Source organism: Eleutherodactylus coqui, chromosome 10 (genome assembly GCF_035609145.1).
Source record: "Eleutherodactylus coqui strain aEleCoq1 chromosome 10, aEleCoq1.hap1, whole genome shotgun sequence".
NCBI lineage: Eukaryota > Metazoa > Chordata > Amphibia > Anura > Eleutherodactylidae > Eleutherodactylus > Eleutherodactylus coqui.
The window spans coordinates 136,515,570-136,527,890 of NC_089846.1; the positions used below are offsets into that span (position 1 = coordinate 136,515,570).

The 12,321-nt window shown below is 42.0% G+C and overlaps 1 protein-coding gene across 1 annotated transcript in view; it reads right to left on the reverse strand.

Annotated features, from left to right (window-relative positions):
* Positions 1 to 652: 652 nt before the first annotated feature.
* The window catches only part of LOC136580954 (endothelin receptor type B-like), a 36,755-nt gene continuing 25,086 nt past the window's right edge, over positions 653 to 12,321 (reverse strand). Inside the window, exons 4-8 of the mRNA XM_066581899.1 lie at positions 10,879 to 11,083; positions 9,417 to 9,566; positions 8,113 to 8,246; positions 4,917 to 5,025; positions 653 to 3,560 (exon numbers count right to left, since the gene is read on the reverse strand). Coding sequence (XP_066437996.1) covers positions 3,411 to 3,560; positions 4,917 to 5,025; positions 8,113 to 8,246; positions 9,417 to 9,566; positions 10,879 to 11,083 — 748 coding nt within the window. The 3' untranslated portion in view covers positions 653 to 3,410. The remainder of the gene's footprint in view (positions 3,561 to 4,916; positions 5,026 to 8,112; positions 8,247 to 9,416; positions 9,567 to 10,878; positions 11,084 to 12,321) is intronic.

Here is a 12,321-nt window from a genome sequence, read left to right on the forward strand (position 1 = left end):
GATCAGCTGGTCTCCCTCAGGAAAGTGCATGAACTTAGCTCCTCCTCCTTCAGAGGCTGTGTAATATAATCACACCCACTCAATACTACACAGGTATCTTTTCGCCTATCTCACCCTCTCTGAATAGCTGCTGATACAGCCCTCTGTAATAGTAACTTTCGCTGCTCTGATGTCCTCCACCATCTCCCTGTGCTGTCATAGCTCAATGGAAAGGTAGTGAATGCACATTCACAACAGGGGAGCAGGCTGGGGCAGGAGCTGTCAGGATTTCAATTGTCCAGTCTGCAGTGCCCTGGAAAGCTACACAAGCATAGAAATTAAGCAATCAGAAGTTTTTAATGAAAACCAATTACAAAACGTCTGGAAGACTGAGAGCAAGTCTGGAAGGGGTTAGGCAGCGGGTCCACTACCCCTATGTGGGAGAAATTGGCCAATTGCTTTAATTTTTCATCCTATAATTTGGGCATCCCCCTGAGTGCTTCATTTGTATCTCTATTGACAATATTAAAGTGAATAGGGTTAAGCTGCAGTACCACGCACGACCTGTAGACAGGTGCGCTAATTTACTGATTAGAAGCAGGTATGTTTTTCTAATTCTGCACATCCCCTTTAAGACACCCGACTCAGCTGGGAAAAAAAGAAAACGAAAAACTTTCATGTTAAAAAATCTTTACTTTTATTTAAAAAAAATCTTTAATTCAATAATATTAAGTCAAAACACACATCCATGACCGGCCGCAAATTACATCAGCAACATGATGATATTATAGTGCCTCCTGCAGGTCGTTATGCTACACTAGTAAAAAAAGAAAAAGGAAAGGTCCTGTAGATTTATTGTACACATCAGTAGGCCACTGCTTGTTCCCTATGACTGACTGAACCGCTTGGCCAGGTTGGTGTTAAGGGTACTTCCACGCGGGACGTAAATTCTGCAGCAGAAAACTCAGGTGTTCAATATGGATTTTGGTTCACCTTTCACCCCCTCATTTGAGAGTTCAAAAAGGTTGAAATCCAGGGTGACAATCTGCAGCATAGATTGACATGTTGCATATTTAAGGCATACGTGAGTTTTTGAAAACTTTTTGAAAAGTAGCCCAAGTCTTGCTGCGGTGTGTAACAAGTTTGAGCTGCATTGCTTCATTTACCCTATAGGTCTTCCTATTTTTCTGCTCTCCTACTATTTGTAATCCACTTACAAGTAGGGGCAGTTATAAGACAGTCATTCTGCCAGTACTCTACTGGCCGGGATTTCCTCTCCCACACTTTCTATGCTGCCTTGCATTGCCCTGCTTCAATCAGCTCCAATCCAGCATCTAAATGCCCGCCACTCTTTTGCATTCAGTAATTAAAAGTGTCCCCATATTCCTGTTACTAGAGAAGCCAAATGCCTAAGGACAGGCAGTGGATTTGCAAAGCTGCTGGAAGGGAGACCCCTAGTGGCCGGCACTTCAACTTGATTTTCAGTGGTAAAACAAAAAAAATGTAATGCAAGTATATTATAAGATTGATAATACACGTAGGCTGTTGGATGAGCAGAAGTTGTTAGAAAAAGTGTCCAATTAAAATCCTCTTCGCAGGTCAATTAATGCTGCAGTGTTTACGCAACATGTGGCTGTACCCTTAAGGACTATTAAGGAATATTATACTTTCATTTGCCAAAACAGTCAAACAGAAAATGTGTTTTTTTTTTTGCCCAGCACAGCCAATCAAAGTCCAGCTTCCATTTCTTAAAGGGGCCCTGTCACCTCTCCTGACTTGTCTATTTTAGTAAATACTTGTATTCTCCATACAATAACAATTCTGGAGGATCTTTACTTAGAAGTCTGTGTTGTGTCGTTCCTCTGTTATTCCTCCTAGAAATTTAGGAATAAATTGACAACTGGGTGTTTCTTGATGCTGCCTCTTGTTGAGCCATGTCCTTACACGGTCTGTAACTGTCAGCACTGATGGCAAACTGTGACTGTGTGCTGGGATCCCACAATTGATAACACCCATCTCTCAATTTATTCAAAAATGTCTAGGAGGAATAACAGAGGAACGGCGCAATGCAGAGTTCTAAGAAATTACGATCTAGACTTGTTATATTATGGTGACTAAAGGTATTTACTAAAACAGACTTGTCAGGAGAGCCCCGAGAAGGATTAAAGGGGTTTTCCAGGCTATAGCTGATCAGTTGGGGTTTGCCTCTTAGCAAGCAGATTGCTCCGACCCCAGTGTAGTGGCCAGCGCTGGTAATTGCAGGCACAGCTTTCATTGATTTTAATGGGAGCTGTGCCTACAGTTACTAACAGCAGCCACTACACGTGGGAGCTATCTGCTTCCGCACTGTACCCTGTGTTTTGCTAGTGTTAGTTAGCACCCTAACAGCTAATCAGTTGGGGTCCCGAGCGGCGGACCCTAGCTGATCAGTCATTGATAACCTAACCTGAGGACAGGTCATTGAACATAGCCAGGAAAAAACCTTTAAAGCTGCACTGTGATTGGTTGCTTTGAGTTATTTGCTATACCTGGAATACCCCTTTAAGTTTGTTAAACCTAGCAATAACTGATTGATTACATATATACAAACAAGATGTGGTTTGTGTGACTCAGTCGTGTTCCTTTATGGTGGCTGTTGTCTAGAAGAAAAATAGGCAATATTAAAAAATACATGTAAATGGCAGTGTTAGAAAAGTCCTACCAGCGACCTTTATTTAAAGGGCCAGTAAGCACAAAAATCCCCCCTCTGTAACAATAGAAACTTTCTTCTGTACTTCGTATTTGTATAAACTAATCCCACTCCTGTAGATGAAGAAACCTGCTTATATTTATTTTTATGGCCTCCTGACATCCCGCTGTAAGATTTACCAGGTTTCTAGCTGCACTTCTCAAAATGGTAAAATATGGCAATGCATTTGGTATCCATGTACTGTGAACATTTCCAATTTCAGGCTTAGCCTTGGGATTTATGCCTGATTAAGCCTGCCCTTACATCTGTATCGGGGTTCCGTTTTACTGCTCCATTTGGGGAGCAGGAAAGAGGAATCCCCTCGCCAAACGGGTCTGTCTTATGACAGAACCAAACAACGCCGAATGGACCCCATTGACTATAATAGGGTCCATTCGGTTTCCACTCAGTTTGCACGCAGCGCTATTTCTTGCAGTGTTTTGCGTCGGACCTGCGATGGAACCTCCAAACCGAGGTTCCAGCGCAAATAGGAACTCGGCCTAATACAAGTTTGTTGCCACATTAAAGCATTGATTCATTGACAAATGTTTGTAAGTGTACAGTCCAACACGGTGGCCCAGAAGAAATGGGAACCTTCAGAGTGCTCTTAGGGCCTAAGGAACTTTTTGAATTTCCGTGAGCAATAAGGTAGAAAATTGGGGTCTATGTCCATTACATATAGGTATTTGATCTTAAGTTGTCTTCAAGAAGAGCTGTATTTGTTTGTAAGGCGAGAACTACTTCGATCCAGGACCAGGTCATGGCCATTGGCTTTCCACTTTCCTCCTGAACCTTTCTCATCCATAGGTGTGATTGCTAGACTTGGCCTGTGGCACCAGCAGCAAAGGCACGACTAAAGAAACAAAGACATTAAGATAATACATAATTAAAGGGGTTTTCAGGGACTTGACTTATCTATTGATGAACTATCCTCAAGATCAGCTGTTTGAAGTGGTTTTTCACATTTTGTAGATCTAAATGGGTTGCCTCATCAAGTTGGCCTGACAATCAGCTGATTACCGCAGGTCCAACTTCAGAAAGCCCCAGAGTTCAGCTGTTTTCACTGGAGAGAGCTGTGGCCGCTTCAGGAGAAATATAGGATTATCTGCAGTTTTTTTAATGAATAGCTAATCAGATATTATATGGACAAGAATGGTCTACTAGACTGAGACCAACTCTCTATTAGTGACTCTTCATCATGGCTAATATGTGGGGTACGAGGCTCCTGTGACATCCATATACCCTAGAGGAGCGTATGGAAAAAAATTGACCCCATGAGACAACTTATTTAACTCTTTCCCAATCGCATAATATAAATATACATCACATGGTCATGGAGGGTGTATGGAGCGGGCTCGGGAGCGCTCCATAACTGGTGGGTGTCAGTTGTTTTCAACAGCTGACAGATGCAGGCAAAGTCCACTATTGGACTTAGCTCCGATCACACTGGTTAACTATTTAGATGCTGCAATCTAAGCACCTAGCTGGAGGGGGAAGCCACCCTACAACTTAATTGCGCGCGGGGGGGGGGGGGGGGGGTCAATGTGTTAGTATGACACCCCAGACGTAGTGAAGGCTCTTAGGGCTGCCATGCATGGGTTCCTATATGTCTATTAAGCCCTGCCGGTGGCTGGGCTTAATAGGCAACATTGAAACGTACTATATGTTGCAGTATTGAGGTATTGCAGTATATAGATCACGTGATCACAAGTTCATATCTCCTGTGGGGGCTAAAAAATTGTGAACACATTGTAAAAATTAAATCCACCAAAAAATTGTGACATTATTTCATTAATTCATCTTAAAAATTTGTGAACATTTTTAAGTACATTAAACAGTATATTAAATGGTACCATTAAAATAAACAAACAGACCCTCATATAGGTATGTCAACCGAAAAATAGAAAAGTTATAGTACTTCAAAGGTTGGGATGAAAAATAAAAATAGAGAAACTATCTGGTTTCTTCAATAATTGATCGAATAAAACTATTATTTATATGTATGTATTTAGGGCTGGCTCTACTCTGGTATTACTTCCAATTTGGAGAGACACAAGGGAAGTGCTACTAATGTCTCCTTGGTGGGTAACATTCTAGAATGACCCTTTTATGAAAATTCCTGTAAGTTCAGAAGTTTCTTTTAATTGGAGAATAAAACGTCCTTCCTGGTTGGGGCGTTAAAGGCTTCATGATAACACGGTAATCTTACCCGGAAACAGTTTTTGAATTTTCGGCTGACAAAGTAGAGTGCGACGGGGTTAATGCAGGAATTCAGGGAGGCCATATTGATCCCAATGTAATTTACGACCAAGAAAAAGCTGAATAAGGAAAGAGAGAAGTGTGACAAATGTGAGCAAAAGCTGTAGAGATGCAACAATGTTACATCTAAGCATAAACATATTCTTTAGCTTTCTTCATTCAACCCTTTCCAATCCACTGTCTGACGTCTGAAGACACTATAATTTAAGGCTGTACAGCTCCGATGTTGGAAGACGTCCGTCGGGGTTCTCTTACTGTATATTGCCAGCCTCTCTGCTGTCGTAGCCTATCCAACGTGTCACCTCATGCAGTACTGGCTTTAGCCAGCAGATAGCGCCGTTGTATAACAGCAGTAAAAGACTAAGACCCCTAGGAAAACTGGGATACAAATTGGATTGGAAAGGGTTAATGGTTCTTCACTTAAAGAGATTATGCAGGCACAAGAAATTCTTGGAAACCTGCACAGCTTGCTGGAAGAAAAGCCTTAGGGTGCCTTCACACTTGCGATCGCGATATCGCTACGTTTTTTTAAACGCAAATGTCAATAGAACTATCTAATGTTACAAACACATTGCGATTTTTGTGCAATGCATTATTAACATTAGAAAGTCCTACTGACATTCGCGTTTAAAAGACTCAGCGATATCGCGATCGGAAGTGTGAAGGCACCCTAAGGCTGAAGGCACCCTTACTCAGCTCACCTGAGTTCTCACCGCTCCTGTACCACCTGTGCCTGAACTCCTGCTGTTCTCTACCTGCAATCATGTCCCATGTGACCACTGCAGCTAATCACTGACCGTGGCGGAAAATTGGCAGCAGCAGTCACATGTCCTGTTGTCAATGATGTCATAGCGGGAAGTAGAGAGCAGTGGAGGATCAGGCACCAGCAGAACGGGAGCAGTGGGAGATTGGGTGAGGTGAGTATGGCTTGGTTTTAGTTTTTTTCCAGTAGACAAAGCAGATTTGAAAAAAAATATTTTGTCTGCATAACCCCTTCAAAGCTTCTTGGTTTCAATGCAAATCCTGTAACAGGGCCTCTCCACCCACCATATGCCATTTATAATACTATAATAATAGTAGTAGTAGTCAGAGGCGTAACGTGAAGCTCCTGGGCCCCAATGCAAAAAATGGAACGGGGCCCCCAACTATAATGCTTTATTCATAGTACTGGGTTCCCTATATGGAGAAAAGAGACCTTATGGGCCCCCAAAGGCTCCTGGGCCCGGGTGCAACCGCATCCCCTGCACCCCCTATAGTTACGCCTCTGGTAGTAGTATTGTATTATAATTGGCTGAGGAGCCTTTGGGCGCCAGGGCCCGAGTGCCACCCGAATCCCATAGACTATTTTACAGTAAGGCCTCCCTCACACAGGCGTTTGCAGAAACACAGCGTTTTTCAACTTTGCGTTTACTGCTGTTTCAGCAGCGTTTTGGCCAAGGAAGCTGAAAAAAAAGCAATACTTACCTAGTAGGCGCCGTCCGATTCCCTCCCGCTGCTCCCCGGAGCTTCAGGCAGGCTTACCTGCACTTGTCAGCGCCAACATAGCATATCTTGCTGGTAATGGGGTTTGAAGACCCCATCTACAGCAAGAAATTGCTCTGATTGGTTCATCAAGCGTTGGCTCAGCTAATCAGAGCCAGCACTCGATGCACCAATCATAGCCATTGGCTGTGATTGGTTCATCAAGCACTAGCTCTGATTGGTTGAGCCAGCAGCTGATGAACCAATCAGAGTAATCTCTTGCTGGAGGTGGGGATTTCAATCCCCATTACCACTAAGAGATGCTTTGTCGGCGTGGACAAGTGCAGGAAAGATGCATCGCTAAACGCTGTACAAAAGCGCCTGTGTGATGGAGGCCTTAGATGATTGATCTACCCACATGGTTTTTAAACATGAGCACCTGGATAAAACATAATGCTGTAACCATATTACAACCTACAGGTCCAATGTCATAAGGCTGTAATATTAAAAAACGTATACATTTTATGGTTTCACAGGTTATATCTCCTACCTGACATATTTCATTAATAGTGAACATTTTAATAACTTACTAAATTGTAATAGTAAAAAAAACTAAATTAACCTAATTATCCTGCTGAGGCATTGTAACATCTCCCATTTGCATACCAAATTCCCTAGAGGAGCATGGTCCTTCAAAGTCTCCTCATGCCTACTAAATGGTCTCCACAAAAAGAAACTGTACCACTCCCAACCCACATCATAGGTCTCTTGCCCAGTCACTGATGAGGGACAAACCCCCCAAAACAGTCTGTCTGTTCATGGTTATCTTTTCCTTCTGGATATGACTTTGATTTTGAGTTTTATTCCCAGTCATGGACTCTTAAAGGTCAGACTTTGACTTGTAGGTAAGCTGCTTTCTAACAGGTGGAGCTGCATTGTATACCATTTGCATACCAAATTTCCCAGAGGTGCATTGCATGATCTTTTAAGTCTCATCACACCTAAGTGGTCTTCACAAGGAGAAACTATACCCCTCCCAACACACATCCTAGGCCTCTCGCCCAGCCAAAAACCTACTATACACTCATAAAGGGGGAAAACCCCCAAAACAGCCTGTCATGGATATCTTTTCCTTCTGGAGAAGACTCTGATTTTGGCTTTTATTCCTGGTCATGTTGCAAGACCTGTTAAAAGGTCAGACTTTGACTTATAGAAAAGCTACTTTCTAATATGTGGTGCTGTTGAGGCATTGCACCATCTCACATTTGCATGCCAAATTTCCCAGAAGAGCATTGCATGGCCTTTTGAGTCTCCTCACACCTACTAGGTAGTCTCAACAAGGAGGACTGTAGCATCCCAACCCAAGTCGAAGCCCAACATGACCCATCTTCTTATGCCCACTTATTTTCCAAGTAAAGAATGACATGTTGGAAAAAACTTGGACTCTGGTTAGAATCTCATAGTAAAGTTTAGCTTACGTTATTAATATTTATCCATGGTTTGATGGATGATTGAAGTTAAAGTTCATGCATAAGAACCTTAGAGAGTGATGGGGCAACATCCATGAATTAAGAAGATGTGTGTTTTTTCCATTTGTGAGGTCAGTATACCATACAAACTCATTTGCCAGTCTAGTATAGAACTCATTGTGTCCATAGAACAATCAGAAATAGTTGGTATCTTACCTGAGCAGCTCACACCTATGGGGATCAGTTCCGTCATATACAGTTTTCTTCAGTATGCTGCTTACATGAAGAGGCAACCAACACAGAGCAAAAATCACCACCAGACAGAACACGGTCTTAGCCACTTCCCTCCTCTGAAACAATAAAAAATATAGTCAAGCAAGTACCCTTTTTCTAAAGACACAATATCTAATTCACATTCAGCAGTTAGTAGTAAAAACCCCTAATTTTCTTGTTGGGATTAAAATTGCCCTTAAGCGTTAAAGGGGTTGTCCCATCAAGACAAACTTTTTCCTGTATGTCTTGGTCCCCCGCAGATAACAAAGAGAAACTCTCTCTCTGATAAACAAGACCTATCCATATATTATATGGGCAGCCATTCATTTGAAAGGCCAACATGTAATATTACAGTGGAGTGGTCTTCATGAGACAACCCCTTTAAAAGAGAACTCTACCTTTAAAGGGGAAACTAAATTTTCAGACAACTTATGTTCATCTAATAGCCTGTATGTGTCTCATCAATCTTGTAATATACTTTCATTAATTTTCTTTCATTTTACCACTGTAAATCAAGTTTGAAGGAGCTGCCACTAGAGGTCTCCCTTCCAGCCCCCGTGCAATCCACTGCCTATTGTCAGGCATTCAGCTTCCCTATTAACTGGGATGTTTGAATGTTTTCGTATCTGTGAGGTGAGAGCTATATTCACAGGCCCCTCCTCTGCACTCACACAAAGTGAACCAGCAAAGACATGCTTCCTATATGTATGCATATCCTCTTTCTTTTCGAATATAACAAATAAATCCAGCAGATAAGTAAAGCTAGATAAAGCAAGATAATAATTGCTGTGATCATGCAAACACACAAGACCTAGTAAAGCAGCTAATAAAGATCAGTTCAATAAGAGTGATACTACTTTGCCTACAACATAAAGATAAGTACACATACCAGGTTAGGAATATAACATTAGGCAGAGATTTTGTACACACTGACTGCGGATCTGAGAGCTGTGCGAGTGAAGGGGGCTGAGCCTGCAAAATAAGCGCTACCCACAGCTAAGAAGATGACATTCAAATGTCCTAGTTACTAGAGAAGCTGAATGCCTAACAACAAGCAGTGGATTGCAAAGGGGCTGCACTTAAACTTGATTTATAGTGGTAAAAAATAATAAAAGTATAAAACAAGATTAATGAGACACATACAGATGAGCATAAGTTGTCTTAAAAGTTATTGTCACTTTAAATAAGCTTTGCCCCTTCAACATGTTGGAAAATGGACAGCGTTTTAGCATAACACTTTGGCTTACCTGCTTCATGTGATCATTAAGTGCAATCCTCATCCCGTTTTTCATGCTTAGCATCTCACAGGACATCAAGGTGTAGAAGATTCCAGTACAGGCCAAGGGTAAGCAAAAGTAGAAACCAAACAACCACCAGACCTTCACTTCTTGATAGAACTAGAGCATAGAGACATATTATGTTAGTACAAGTTTTGTGGACTTACAGGGTCATTTATACTACTTGTAGGGTAAGTGTGCAACTTCCTTTAAAGGGCCACTTTAAGGAGTGATTTTCGTTCATTGTGTAGCTATCCCTCCGGTATATATAAGTAAGCTAGTGTTACATTGGTTAGTTATTTCTTGCTCAGATCAACTTGGGTTTATGCTGCCTGAAAATAGTATATTTCTGAACCTGTGTTATGCGGCTTCATGAATCCTACCACAGAAAGTGCCTAGAAGGGGACACAGACACTCCTATCACAGCTACTGACGATGATCATACAGCTCCTGTTACACAGTTACAATAGAGGAGATCACAGCTTATCCTCATGACTATATACTTATGGTCTGTAGGTCATTTAGGTGACTATAGAAAGTAATGATAATTAAGCTGTCCCCCCAGCAGGTACAAATAGTACAACCTCTAGCTAATGATGTGCTGATGCACATAAGCATAGATTTGAAAATGAAAGTAAAAAATCTCACTGTCAAGATGGTGCCTGATAAGCATCAGACAGGGGGCGGCACTACATGGAAGTGGCTGCACTATACAGAGAAGACCTCCAGAGTGAGACAAGCAATCAGGTGAGGGGATCAAAGATGGAAAAATGTGTTTTTCCTGAAGTGGCCCTTTAATGCAAGTTTTTGTCCATTGAGGGTATAGAAAATTTATAAGATTTTAATCCATTCAATAAAAAAGTGTCTCTCCTTGCACTTTATACCATCGTGGGTGGTTTATGACTTAAAGGGGTCTTCTAGCTCTAGGCAAATAAAGTTTTTTATCTGTATGCAAAGTTATACAACTTTCTAACAAACTTTGTGTTTCAGTTCTTCAACATTTTAATGATCTCCGCTTACCAGAAATATAAAAAAAACCTGTCCTGTCCACGTCCAACTCACCACACCTAATCAGTAGGCCAAGCGGCGAGCCGACTTGTCTATAGGAGTTATAACATCCATAGGCTTTAAGTTGTGAATGTTTGTCTATTTATGTAGTCTCCTCCTATATATTGTTGAACTGAGTCAATAAGTAGGAGGTCACGGAAGCTGGTGCTATAACAAAGATTTAAACCCCAATTATAGAAAGTTACAGAACTTTTCATTATGCAGGAAATAAGCTTTATTTGCATAAAACTGGAATACCCCTTTAAGTCTTTGGGTAGCCACATTGGTATTCTATGGATTGTTTTTCTATACTTCTGAGGAGGAAACATGGAAAGATGTGGAAGCACACACATTAAAATGCACTTGAAATATTTGGGCTATTTACCACCATGAACCTTGACGACTGCTCCAGTGGCAACATGCACACCAGAATGGTTTGCTCCTTAAACTCCAACTTGACCAAGTCAAAGGCAATGGCTTCTGGAACTGCCAAAGTGATGGCTACCGCCCAGATCAGCGTCAGCTCTATGGCCTTCCACACTGGAATCCCAATGCCCTGAATTCGGTTCCAGGAGGCCACTGCTCTATATCTGCAAAAAGATCAGAAATGATGTAAGAGCTGTTTTTGTACAGTTAGGATCAATATTAGATAAGTAACATTTGTATATGGAGTTTATTATACTGTTTTGACCATTAAACAGAAGATCGTAATGTACTGCTGCAAACACAGCTAATGATAGTGGATCTGGTTGCACTGAAATCTGGCAGGTTGGGATTTATGCCGATTGCTGTGTCACTATCTGTTTTCACTTACAGGGTGCAGAATTGTGAATACTGCTCTGGGCCATAATAGAGCCTGTAACTCAGGATCAGTACAAGATAAGTAATGCAATGTATTTAAAAATGTACTCAACTGTTTACCTAGTTGTAGATGTCTATACATAAAAGATCTATGATGTTCTAAGTGAATATATGATTTAACGGAAAAGTACATTCCATCTATTTCCAAAACTGAAACTTGGAGTCAGCAGCTTACAAAAGGCTGGTGGATGTGATACCTGTATAGGTGTAGCATAGGCCTGCAAGGCCGTAGCTGGAGGCCACCATGACAGGGTTAACAGGTAAGGTGGAAAGGAAGGGGTTAACAAGGGATAGAAGAGTGGGAGACAGTGAAGGGGGAGGAGCTACAAAGTACGGGAAAGCTGGGGTGGAGTTGGAGAGAAGTGCGGGAAGTGACAGTCTGAAGACAGGAGAAAAGAAGAAAGGACACAGCAAGGAGAAGAGGAAGGTTCCACGCTCCCGCACAGGGATATAAGTTAAGGGGTGAATTTTAGGGTTCAGAAAAAGGGGAAGGGATGTGTTGAATTGTCATGGCAGCGCCGCATAGGGGGGTACTTGGAATCGGCATGAAAAATGGTTAGGGGTGGAAGGCGGGGGGAGGGGGGGGGGTGGATGGCCACTTCTCCACCCTTCCCCTGTGATATATGGTAACTGGTGGGTCTCTCGCCTACTGGTGGATCTGTCGTCTTTGCAGAGATGGTGGAGTGTTTAGTCTTATAAAGGCTGGTGGGTCTCTGAGTCGGGATGTGCGTGGCTCAAGGCAATTGGGAAATTGGGTCTCCTGAGTCAGTTGGTGTGCGGCGGGAGGTATTTTGGATATTTCCCTTTAATAGTGAAGCGACAAATTTTGGGGGGCTCCAAGGATCTACCCTGTTCTGTGCGGCAATGTTAATTATTAATATTATAAAAATTTGTTTAATAAATGACTGCTGTGGCCAAATTATCCGAAGAGAGAAAGCGTCTGTCTTCATTTGGACATCGGGGTTGG